This window comes from Larus michahellis, chromosome 6 (assembly GCF_964199755.1).
Source record: "Larus michahellis chromosome 6, bLarMic1.1, whole genome shotgun sequence".
In the NCBI taxonomy this organism is placed as follows: Eukaryota; Metazoa; Chordata; class Aves; order Charadriiformes; family Laridae; genus Larus; species Larus michahellis.
The window spans coordinates 24,797,782-24,810,224 of NC_133901.1; the positions used below are offsets into that span (position 1 = coordinate 24,797,782).

Here is a 12,443-nt window from a genome sequence, read left to right on the forward strand (position 1 = left end):
ACGTGCTGTGTTCTTCCTGCATTTCTCAGAAATTTGAATTCTCTCTAAAATTGAAACTCATTTGATGCAGTTTGTAGCATGAACTCTAGAAAATAAAAACGAAGGTCACATAGCTAATTTAAGAATAGCTGTCTAGTGAAAGTTGTTCAGTGATGATAGTAAATAGATTAACATTTGCTACGTAGGAGGATGAGAAGGCTGCTGCAGAAATTTATGAAGAATTCCTTGCTGCCTTTGAAGGAAGTGATGGTAATAAAGTGAAAACATTCGTAAGAGGAGGAATCGTTAACGCATCTAAAGGTACAACTAATCTTTTTTTGGGGGTGGTGGATCATCTGGCTTTGAGTAAAGACGAAGATTGACTTTGAGTTGCATTTTAAAATTAATATGTTACATTAAAAGCAGCAAAGGGAACTTGATGCTAAAATCTGATTTATGCTTTGACTCGTTAGTTGGGTAGTGAGGTGATTTGTCTTTTAACCTCAGAAGGAAAAATGCTCTGTTTTAAAATACCTAATCTGTGTTCTTTTTCTCATGTTAAAAGGTGTTAAATTACAGAAAGTTTGTATTATCACTTTTTTTAATGAAATAATATATTTAATTGAATGAACAAGACTAAAGAACAATGGCGTTCTTTCTAATGAACAGTATTGTGCAGCATTAGTTAATACAATTTGGTTTTAATTTGCCTTTAATTTCAGAGGAGCATGAAACTGATGAAAAACGGGGTAAAATCTATAAGCCTTCATCACGATTTTCAGATCAAAAAAATCAACCAAGCCAGCCATCTAATGAGAAGCCTCCATCGCTCTTAATGATAGAAACCAAAAAGCCTGTAAGTTTCTTATTTGAATGTTTACTCCATACTTAGGAAGTATTTAGAAGTGCTTAGAAAAAGGTCTGTGTGATCTTGCAGAGTATTTTTTTTTTTTCTGCATTTATCACATATTAATGTAAGGTGGAAATTTTGATTTGCCTAATCCCATAGCAAATAACAAGATGATGAAATGCAGAGGTCCAGTAGCTCTGTATCCAGCATGATATACCTAGTACTGCACTTTGATTTGGCAGCTTTATTTTTTTACTGTATTCCTGCTAATCGAGACAGACTTCTCAGGAGTACAGATTTAGTGACTTTTGCAAAGTAACAGTATCTCCAGTCCCGAGAATTTGTGAAGTTTAGAAGCAATTCTTCTTGCTGCCATCTGTTTTTAGGTTTTTATAACTTAAAAAAAAAAAAATTGACCTTTGCACTCATGCAAGTTTTTCTTGGTGAGGTTTTTGAAATATTTTTTTGTGGTAATGTTTGAGAAGACCCTTTAGCTCTTTGAGTTGTACCAAATAAGTTGTAGAACTTGCACATTTTTGAAGCTGAACACCTCATTTTTATTTAATTGATTTTGACTTCTGCATGGTTTGATACTTTTTTTTTGTTCTTAAACTGAGATTTCATCATGAAAAGTAATGGAAATATTATGAACTAACTTAGTCTTCAAGTCAAGTGATAGTTACGTATGATTACTGTTACTACTGTATATGTGTAATGTGTAATTAATGTCTTGGATGTCTTTAAAAAGTCTTTTAATAGAGCTTACTACAATTTTTAAGCTTCAGTGAAACATTTATGGTACTGCCTGTTAGGGTGGGAAATGAGATGTAATATGGTAGTTGTGAGTAATCCCATCCTAGCCTCCCTACCAGCTCTAAGCAAAACTCAAATTTAGGTTAGTGGGATAATACTGGATGGCAGTTTTGATTTTCATTGTATGTAAAGCTCTACAGTTACAGATATGAATTGTAGCATTTATTATTATGCTGAGCTCTGTTCTGTCATATGCAAGTGTTTGTACTGTAAGAATATTACTGCTTTTCAAATTTGTCATAAATACTTATCAAGTAATGCAATGAGTTTACTCACTTGCCCTGTCCAATGGTGATTGAAGATAATGAGGTAAAAATGATTTTATTTATTTGGCAGACCCTCCCCAAAAACAAAAACAAACAAACAACTTTGCCTGGGGTGAGTAGGAAGTCCAGTTTTTCCGAAGCTGTAGTGTGTAACACAATAAATATTTTGTATGTCTGCCTATTGGAAACGTTTTCATTTAAATTTGGTTATATAAAAGCAATGTTCTTGAAGATAAGAGTTCAGATGAGTTAGTTAAGGTCCATATGTTACAGTAAAAAAAAAAAAGTAACATTACAATTTCCATATTTGGCATTCAAGAGTGTTTTTTCTGAGGATCTTGAACTATTTAGAGTAACTGTTTTTTCAGACCTGTATTTATAGCCAAAAGGAAGCAAAAGAAGGAAATTCTTTTCACGTAGAATGTTTGTGGATAAAATAATTAAATATATATATGTAAAATAATTTACATATATATGTACCCACATATATCAATTTAATTAGAGCATGATGGTTTGCTAGGGGTGGAGTCTGCTTCTAAGTTTCTAAGTGGAACAGACTGACAAAATACATTACAGATATTTTAAATTTGTATGTTGTAGAGAGAGTGTTTGATCACACATGCTGCATTGTAATAATGAGAAGTAACAAATTTTAGTTTAAGCTGTCCTTAATTTTATATTTTCTAGCTTTGTGTTTGATAGCACTCAGTCTTAATGTCTTCAAGTCTGTATGTTTTGTTGTTTCGTGTTTGTTTTTTTTTTTTTTCTCCTGTAGTTTACTTGGTTTGAAAGCTGTGGGTAAAATATGCATGGAAATTATCTAAGATTTTGTTATATAGATGTAATTTTTATTTTTGTTTCATTTTTATCTGCTGAAATGTTGGCTGATATATCTTTAATTTTAGCCTTTGAAGAAAGGAGAGAAGGAAAAGAAAAAGAGTAATTTGGAACTTTTTAAAGAAGAATTAAAGCAGTAAGTTTGACTAGTTTTTACTGTAAATAAAGAAGATGCAAGGTTTTTACCTTGTTTTTACAGGCAATATTTAGATCATTCTTGCTAAGTTGTTTCTCAAAGTAGGTTTTTGTTTTGTTTTTTCTCAAAGTGCTTGTGGAGTGGTATGACTTAATTAACAATGGCAATATAATTAAACAGAGCTGAATGCATACTGAAAGATGCTTGGTATGTGTATCTTCGATTTGTCTGGATAATTACAGAATCGCAGAGTAATTTGGGTTGGAGGGTCATCTAGTCCGACCCCCTGCAATGAGCAGGGACGTTTTCACCTAGACCAGGTTGCTCACAACACTATAGTTCCCATCTAATTATTTCTGTGCTGTTCCTTGATACTTCTCCCCTTTCTTATTATGGTGATTGGTAATAGGATGTGTTTAGCAATATTGCTGAAAAGGACTTCTGTTTTGCAATCTAGCATTGACCAGAGGCTATAAAATGATCAAAAAAACAAACCAAAGAAGCCCGGTATGCCGGCTTAAATCTTCGTCTGTTGAAGTGAATGGATTTCTTTGCATGTCAGAGGTGTTTGATTGTGACCTTTGAAACAGTTTAGTACTGCATTCCTAAGCAGAATAATGTCCAGAACAATTAATAAAAAAAATTACATATGATTGCATAAAGTATTTCAGAGATTCTAGTAAGTGAATGACTGGCTATGTTTCCAAAGCTACCGAAGATGATTTTTTGGATCAGTTAGGTGTGAACAGAACCAGCCATTTACCAGGATAAAAAATGGAAACCTAGGTTTGCTTCTTTGACAGTTGCTGTCAGTGTGTTACTTAAAAATGGAACTTGGGACACAATTCTGTTATAAATTAGCAAGCGTGAACCTGTAAATGAGAACACTTGTTAACATGGTCTCATGCGTCATTAAAGTTAGTGAAGATAGAGCAAGACACGTAGGTACTGTAATGGATAAGGATGTGCAGGTTTTTGGTGTTTTCTCTTGACGGGCATGTAGCAAACTGAAATGCGTATCAGATTCAGGAAGAATAAGAAGTTTTGTTAGTATCTCTAAAACTATATCCGGAGAAATTGTAGTATGAGGTTGAGCTTTTGTATTAATGCAGAAATAAGACTTGTAATTAAAGTTTAGAGATGTACTTCAGCTTGCATGATTCTAAATGCAAGCTGAATAACGCTTCAAAAAGCAGGTTCTTTCATTTTTGAATGTGTAATGCAACAGGAAGAGCAGCACATGTGTATTTGCCGTAGTGTTAGAGATGGAAAATGAAATAATCTGTATGCATTAGAAAACAATAGGTACTGCATTATAAATTCATAAATGGCTCTTGTGAGTAGTGTCTGAACTTCACTGCGATCTAATCATTAGTTGATATAAATGAATTGAAATGGCAGCCTTGTATTCCTGGTACACAGTATCTTCATACAAGGATTTAAGGCCAAACTACAAAGAACCAAATAGTTACTCATGTGAGTACTGTCCTCGGAGATATAAACTGAGACGAGGCCCTGTATCTTCTGGAAATTGTCGTATGGGGGTGTCTGTCACCCTACAAGGTGGCAGCCTACATGAATAAGGCTTAGACAAGGTCGAGGAGAAATAGACACTAAGGAATTGTGTGCATCTTGGAAAGTCATCTGAACAGACAGGGGATGTCTGGCAGTGGGATGTGGAATTAGGGTCACTTCTTCAGAGGACAATTCTTATTTCTGGTCTTGTAAACTGATTTTCAAACCGAGTCAGTTCTGTTTGAGATTAAAACACAGTATGAATGAGAAAGCATGCAGGTGGAATAATTCTGCTAGGTATATTCTAATTGATTAAACAGAATTTCAAGCATACTCACAATTTGAAATTTTTCACAAGCCTGTTGTTTAATATTAAATAGTCTTCTATTTCTAAAGTTAATTGAAAATTTCAGAATAAAAACCTCAAAAAGTTATTGTTACTAACATTAAACTTGTTTCGTAGAATACAAGAGGAGCGTGATGAAAGACATAAAACAAAAGGTAGATTGAGTCGTTTTGAACCACCCCAGTCAGATTCAGATGGCCAGCGTCGTTCAAGTAAGTAGATGTTATTTTTTATGTTTGTTTGTGCAACAAAATTTGTGGACTAAAGTATATATATTTTTCTTCTGTTTATTCAGTGGATGCTCCTTCAAGAAGAAACAGATCGTCTGGTGGTAATACAGATTCTTTTCTCATTCAATATAATGTTGTTACTTAAATGCATAGCAGGGATTATGACTTTTTTTTTTTCCCTATTTTTTCCTCCATGATTGTAGTACTGGATGATTATGCACCAGGGTCACATGATGTTGGAGATCCAAGCACAACAAATTTGTATCTTGGAAACATTAATCCTCAAGTAAGTTTGGAGCGAAGGAGTGAAGTGCAGTGGTGACATGTTTGGGTCCAGCTGCATTTCTTATTTTAGTGGCAATTTCCCCCTTCTTTATTTTAAATAAAATGCGTATGTTTAAACTCATATACTAGGTAAAATTGGTGACTGTAGAGGCAGTATTCATTTAAATAAATAAAATGATGCTGCGAAAGTTAAGGTTTAGACTATCAGTTACTAAATGCAAAAATGCTCAGTTAAAATAATTTTCCATGGCTATCTCCATGCAAGGTGGATCATATCTTAAAAATTTGTGTACTCTGTTTAAAATGCAGGTTTCCTTAATTCTTATTTTTGCAGTAGATCACATTGGGGAGGTATCAATGAAGTGCTGTTTTTCAAGAAACTCAGAAAACTAAAATCTTGACATTTGGACAATAACATGAACAAGTATCTTGGAAATACAGTAGCAAGATGTCAATTTTTACCTTTTTTCATGTAGATGAATGAGGAGATGTTATGTCAAGAATTTGGACGCTTCGGACCATTAGCGAGTGTTAAAATTATGTGGCCAAGAACTGATGAAGAAAGAGCAAGAGAAAGAAATTGTGGCTTTGTTGCCTTTATGAACAGGAGAGATGCTGAAAGAGCGTTAAAGAATTTAAATGGTAAACAGATTTCTCAGTCTGGAATTGTAATTATCTTTGTAGGAATATCGAGGAGTAACTGTAAGCATATCTTGAAGTTGTTTTATCAGACTAGTGATAGATATGCTGTAACTCCAGCAGAGACCACACTGGCAGTGATGTTAGTTTACACTGACTGCTTACTGGCAGGTGAATGTCATCAAACTATAGCATACACAAGGGTTGGGAATACTGGTGGCTTTTGCTGTGATAAAGATGTAAAACAGCCAAGACTGTTACAAAGATGTGAGTGGGAGGTAATGTTTGATAATCTGTCCTCCGTAAACAGACTATTTTAAGAAGTAATCTGTTATTTATAGAAGTTTACCAACAATATTTTTTTTTGTGAATAACTAGTGCACAGGATATAATCATTAATTGGTGATAAATATGTTATATTCTTTTGAATAATGGCTAAATTCCTCGTACTGAAGAGGTAACAGTACTACACCAGACATGTAATTTTGTGTATGGACTATCTTGTCTATCTTTCATTTGAAAAAAAAGGAAAAAAAAATCTTAGGCGATGAAGAAAGCTATGTCTTTACATTTCAGGAAGAGCCTGAAAATCAAAAATCAGCATCCTTGACAAAAAGAATAAAAAATGAAAGGTAGCCCTTGCATAGCTTACTCAAAATGGTCCTTTACTAGGGCCATTAGTAAGTAGGCTTACAATATGTAGGAGGTCTAATTGTTTATTATGTCTGGTTTTGAAAAACATCATTTGAAATAGTTTTATCATGGACAAAGCATTTTTGAATAATTAAAGTGCAGAAATAATACCATTTAAAAATTACTGTGTTCATTCTGAAGTGCTGAATATCAAAAGTTTTTAATTTTTGTTTTCCCCTCAACCATTCAAGTAATTGTTCACTGTAGTCTCCTGAAAATGTACATCGTGGGAAGATTAATAAAATATTTCATGTAATAGGCTTTCATTTGCACATGGTATAGTCTGATAGATTTGCTTACAATCAACAATGTAAGCAAAAGGAAAACCAGGCCAGGCAAATCTAAATGGTGCACTTGTATGAGAAAATCTTGAGCAACACAGAACCACTTTACTTTTTCAGGCAAGATGATTATGTCGTTTGAAATGAAGCTAGGTTGGGGCAAAGCTGTACCTATACCACCACATCCAATATACATTCCGCCTTCTATGATGGAGCATACCCTCCCGCCTCCTCCGTCGGGACTGCCTTTTAATGCCCAGCCTAGGGAGAGATTGAAGAATCCTAATGCTCCGATGTTACCACCACCAAAAAACAAGGAAGATTTTGAGAAGGTAACTTACAGTACCCTGGGCCATAGCTCATTGTTAAATACTACATCTGTGACAGTATTTCAGTGGCTTCATAGATTTGCTTTGTTCAGGCTGACTTTGGCGGCCCATAGTGTACAAACTCGCTGGCTCCCTGCTGTAGCCCAAGGGAACCTATGTAATTCCTGAAGCTCTGTTTGATGTTTGTGTTAGGGTACAGTATATTGGGTCTTGATTTGTTTTAGTGATGCTTTGAATCTGGCTATCATTTTCCCCCTCCAGGCTCCCTGGATTTTTTTCTCCTACGTCCCCCCCTTTTGTTGGCTGCCAAATTGCAGTATCTAAATTGTTTTCTTTAGAGAAAAATACTACATTTTAATTTGGGTAGCATTATTATTTTTGCACTAGAGGAGTTGATGTATTTTGTGTAGAAGGTAATTAATCTGGACATTGAGTAAGTATTTTATGCTACTTACGGAGTCAGTTTTCAAACTTTTTATTCCTGGGATATTAGCTGATAAAAAGGGTAAGTATCTTGTAATCACAAACCAACTTGATTTACATTTGTAAGAGTTTGTTGATTTCTTTGAATGACACTTAAATGTTAGGGCTGGTTTTTTTTGTAAGACTTGGGAATAAAGTAATACCAATGTGATCCAAGTCAAATAGTTTAGAGTCTTTTCATACATTTAAGAACTCCTTTCTTAATTATATTCAGCGTAGTACCTATTCCGTGCATCAATGTACATTCTGACAGGAATGTTCCGATACTTTGCAATTAGTGAACCTTTATGGTTCACTGACACAACCATTTGCATTTTGTGTAATTGCTTAGTTATAACTTCACAGCAGTGATTGCCTGCAAAACTTGTGATAGATGTGTAGTATTTTCATTGCATATGTATATTTTTGCTTGTTACTTGTTAACAATACTCACATATTCTATGTTTATTATCTGATGTGACTTCATATACAGACTCTGTCGCAAGCCATAGTCAAAGTGGTTATCCCAACAGAAAGGTACATGTTTTTCTTTATTATTACTGATCTAAATATAGAAAATTTCCCCTTCGGAATTTTAAAGAAAAATGGTGATGTTGAGGAAAAGGTAATGGCTTGACTGAGCAATGGTTCTTTGATGACGCTTGAGAGAAGTGTGTGTGTTTTACAGCCTTATTATCCTTATTTTAATAACTTTTTTTTAGTGAGGATAGATTTAAGTAATTACCTTTTGTGTTGAATTTCAGCACTAGAAGTAGTTAGAGGGTAATTTTGTGAGTGAACACTAGGGTGAAGTAGCTTATCTTAGAGGCACTGAGTAAGTCCTGACATAAATTTCTGAGTACTTTACACTAGGAAGCAGCTGTAGGGTTTTTTATTCCTTTTTTTATTCCTTTTTTTTTTTTAAACTTGTACAATTTGTCAACAATTCAGTTAAAATCAGGTTTTATTTCTGTTTGGCTTTGTTTTTTTTTTTTTAAATGTGCAACAGTTAATAATTTTGCTCACTGAAAAAGATAGTTCTGTATTGCAAGGGTATTTTTACATTTTGGTCCCCATCAGTGCTCCTACATTCACACTAGTCTAGGCATGCTCTTGCTCAGTTAAGCTAAGACCTTTTCCCAAACACAGGAACACAACACTGTTTTAAAAGTAAATAAGCACAAAAGACTACCAAATTCTCTTTGACATTGGCCTTGGTGAGCAACACCAGCTGAACTGTCTGCGGCAGCGGGGGACCAGGAAAACATCATGGGATGGATTGGGAAAGTATACAGTTTTTGACCAGACATTGGTACGATCGGCTCCAATAAATGTGGTTTTATTATAAGTGAAAAACTTTTTTTTTGTTGGCCAATTAAAGCTAAATGACATTTTAAAATAATGCACTTAAAACTGTCATCTTTTTTTACTACACTGTTTTAATTGTCACAAAAATCCCTTTTTTTCTTTTTTTTACATGTGTGTGGGGGGGAAGAAAGATTTCTAAAGCTAGTTATAGTAGTATATTAACATATTTGTCATTAGATGCTCAGATGCACTAGTATTTTTGATGAAATTTTAGGAAAGTACGATTTTGTTGGGTAGATACATGAATAATTAGGGCGACTTGGGCGCATCTTGATTTGAGAAACATACTGAGTAGTAGAACAAGTAGTTGTAGAACTGCACAGTGCTTACAGAGTAATTAGCTTTCAGAGAAAAAGATGTTTCCATTTTATTTACAGTAGCATTTTGAAAGCTCGTATGATAAGAAAAGCTTATTTTAATTGAATTGTATTTGAAAATACTTTTAATTTTTTTTTCATTATAACTTTCAAGGGTGCTAATGACAACTGCCAAGACAGTGCATTACATCTTGCAAAAATTTCAACTGACTTCTGTGGGATAATATGTTTAATTATTCTCTTTTTTTATTTGAAAATTTTCAATACCCGTTTGTAACATCTCTTACTGCTTCTTAGCATTTACTAAACAGAAAACTTAGAGTGTGCACAATCAAGTGTTTTTTTGAGAAATTGACTTTCAAGTAGTCATGTCTTATATACCAAAATGCATGTAACACTCTCTTTCAGACATGGGAGGTACTGAATCTTTTTTCATATATCTGAGGTCTTTCCAAAGCAGATGTTCTTGTTCAAGCATAAGCTGCTCTTATGCAACTTTACTGTACTGAAAGAAAAATTAGCTGAAAACCAATGGCATGGTTCTGCAGGAAGCCAGAAATGCTCAAATTGAGCTTGCCTTAGAATAAATGAATGGTGTAATAGCTCAGAGGCTTGAAAGCTAGTTATAATTTTTTTTTTACTGATGTTTTCAAATACAGTTCATGTAACAAGGACAGTCTTGCTATTTAGACTTTCAGAACACTACTTTAAATAAAATGGCTACAGCATTATTGAGACTATGTCCTTTTTACAATGTTTCTGGGATTATAAAAAACAGACAGGAAAATTGAGCTGTAGGTAGCTGTTTGGGGTTTTTTTTATGTAGTATTTGAGGCAAATGTAGATTTAATGCTAGCTGGTATAAAACAGAACATTTGCTAAGTTTGCAGATGGCAGGAACAGGTTTTTATCACTATGTTTTTAAGTTGAAATTTTTTTTTGATCTAGTGCATTATATCTGTGGCAGAACTTCCAATACTCATGGTAGAAAATAATCACTTTAAAAATTGCTAAAAGGAAATCTAATGAGATATGCGGAAAGAACTAATATCCATTTGTTACATCTAAGAAAATAAATTAAAAAAAGTAAAAATCTGTAATCACATTTGAATGACATATGCTGTGAAGCTTTTCATATACGTAGGTAATCTATATTTGAAAATTCAGGATCCTGTTTCCAAAAAAACCCAAAAGGTTGGAAGCTGATCACTGTTCTTTATAAAGCTTATATGATTGTCTCCTGTTGGCATGTTTATAAGTGGCTCTTATAAGTGGCGTTTTCAGATGTGACTTGAAAAATGTGCACTTCACATCTGTTTCTTGCCTGTCTCGGGATGTAATGCTGAATGAAACGAATACAGATTTTTATTTTTTTTTTTTAATTGTGATTTGATTCACTTGATTGTGTGAGGGAGGAAACATTAGATGGTCTGACATGAAATCATGGACAGTTTTGTTTTATGTCACTAGTTGAGTCTTGACCAAAAAGAGATTATCTAAATTTAATAATTGTCATCAAGAAGGCTATTTGCTTTTCCTTTCATACTTGAATAGTTTGAAAGCTGAATGCAGTTTCTATTGAATATTCAGAAGTATGCGTGTATACTTTTGAGCTTGGTCTTAGTTCTAGACAATTTAGCTGAGGGTTTAGTTGTTGATAGTTAATTGTACTTTGGTGTTCAGTTGCCCATTTATGCATGAGGACTATCAAGCTTCTACTAAGCAAGAGATGGTTGTAGGCTAAGGCGTGGAAATTCAGGAAAGAGGTCTCCTCTTAAATTCTTACTCCACCACTCCTAGGCATGTTTTTATTTTAGAATGCCCATGTCTATGATGCAAGGCTATACTATGTTCCATGTTACCTTATCTCTTATACAGTTTTCTTAACAATACGGCAAAATAATCTCCTGCACAGTTGTAGTATCTTAGGTGGAGTGTAGTTTTATATAGTGTTAGGTCTGAATCAATTTTTCTTTAACTGTGTTGTTGTTGTAGGAATTTGCTCGCTTTGATACATCGAATGATAGAGTTTGTGGTACGGGAAGGGCCTATGTTTGAAGCCATGATCATGAACCGAGAAATCAACAATCCAATGTTCAGGTGCTTATTACTTTGCTTCATTTTGAAATAGCGCTAACTGTTTTCACTGTTGCTAATATTTTGCATTTGTGAAATACTAATAAGAGTTGGTTTTACTATATCGTATCTTGTGTGCAGATTTAAATCTTACAAATTGTGCAAATGCTTATGCTATCTTTCTGTGAAGAAGAATGCACTTTTATTCCAGTTGTTACTAATCTGTACATATAAATAAATAAAATATCATATACAGATTATAAAAAACATTTGTATGTATATAAAATATATATATACTAGATCAATAAAATTACATTTTAAACCTATTTTTCTGAGGGATTTAAAGTTATCAGTGGAAGCAATAGCATAAATTTAAATAAAAAAAAAAATGCCCCCCAAAAAGATAGGCTATGATGCAAGGCTATACTATGTCCTCCTCCTTCCCTGAGACAAACTCAGCGTAAAGTCCAGTCTTCCCAGAGCCTAATTTCTAACCTTTAGGAAGAGCTGGGAGTCATTTTTCTTTGATGTCGGTGCAAACAGGATTAAACCTTAGCTGACACAGTGAACTTGTCAGAATATCCAGCTCTGGTCATTAATGGAATAAAAAAGGATCCGTTTCCAAATTTCTTGTGAAATGCAGTCTCTGATAAACTTTTTTGGGGGAATACTCTATGACCTTTTAAAAATGTTTTATTTGCAGTAAGGTTGAAGTGCTTAATTTTGATTTTTATATATAAACTGAGAAAATATGCAGGTCAAAATACCTTGGCCATTAAAAATGGCCTCTTTTTTTTTTTTCCTGATCCTGCCAGAGTGTTCTGACAGACAGTTTACTAGTCAACTTCAAGTCATTTAATACTCAATCTGAGTAACCTAACTGTATAACTACGAGTTCCTGCTCCGCTTGTGCTGAGGTTGCAGTTGCCCCAGTAGTGACTCTTTGCACTGATGATTCTTCTGCTGTACTGTGGTGCTCCACAGTCCTTTTTTCTGCCCCTGCTTGTTCGGCTTTTGACTT

The 12,443-nt window shown here is 34.1% G+C and overlaps 1 protein-coding gene across 9 annotated transcripts in view; it reads left to right on the forward strand.

Moving 5' to 3' along the window:
- Positions 1-12,443, forward strand: part of U2SURP (U2 snRNP associated SURP domain containing) — a 46,712-nt gene that overhangs the window by 11,600 nt on the left and 22,669 nt on the right. For 2 of the 9 annotated variants that reach the window (XM_074592503.1, XM_074592506.1), the window contains exons 4-14: positions 186-300; positions 702-835; positions 1,979-2,020; positions 2,814-2,881; positions 4,860-4,954; positions 5,038-5,073; positions 5,176-5,258; positions 5,734-5,899; positions 6,991-7,202; positions 8,155-8,198; positions 11,342-11,446. In XM_074592503.1, coding sequence (XP_074448604.1) covers positions 186-300; positions 702-835; positions 1,979-2,020; positions 2,814-2,881; positions 4,860-4,954; positions 5,038-5,073; positions 5,176-5,258; positions 5,734-5,899; positions 6,991-7,202; positions 8,155-8,198; positions 11,342-11,446 — 1,100 coding nt within the window. The remainder of the gene's footprint in view (positions 1-185; positions 301-701; positions 836-1,978; positions 2,021-2,813; positions 2,882-4,859; positions 4,955-5,037; positions 5,074-5,175; positions 5,259-5,733; positions 5,900-6,990; positions 7,203-8,154; positions 8,199-11,341; positions 11,447-12,443) is intronic. The other 7 variants (XM_074592504.1, XM_074592508.1, XM_074592507.1 and 4 more) reach the window with 6 other exon arrangements.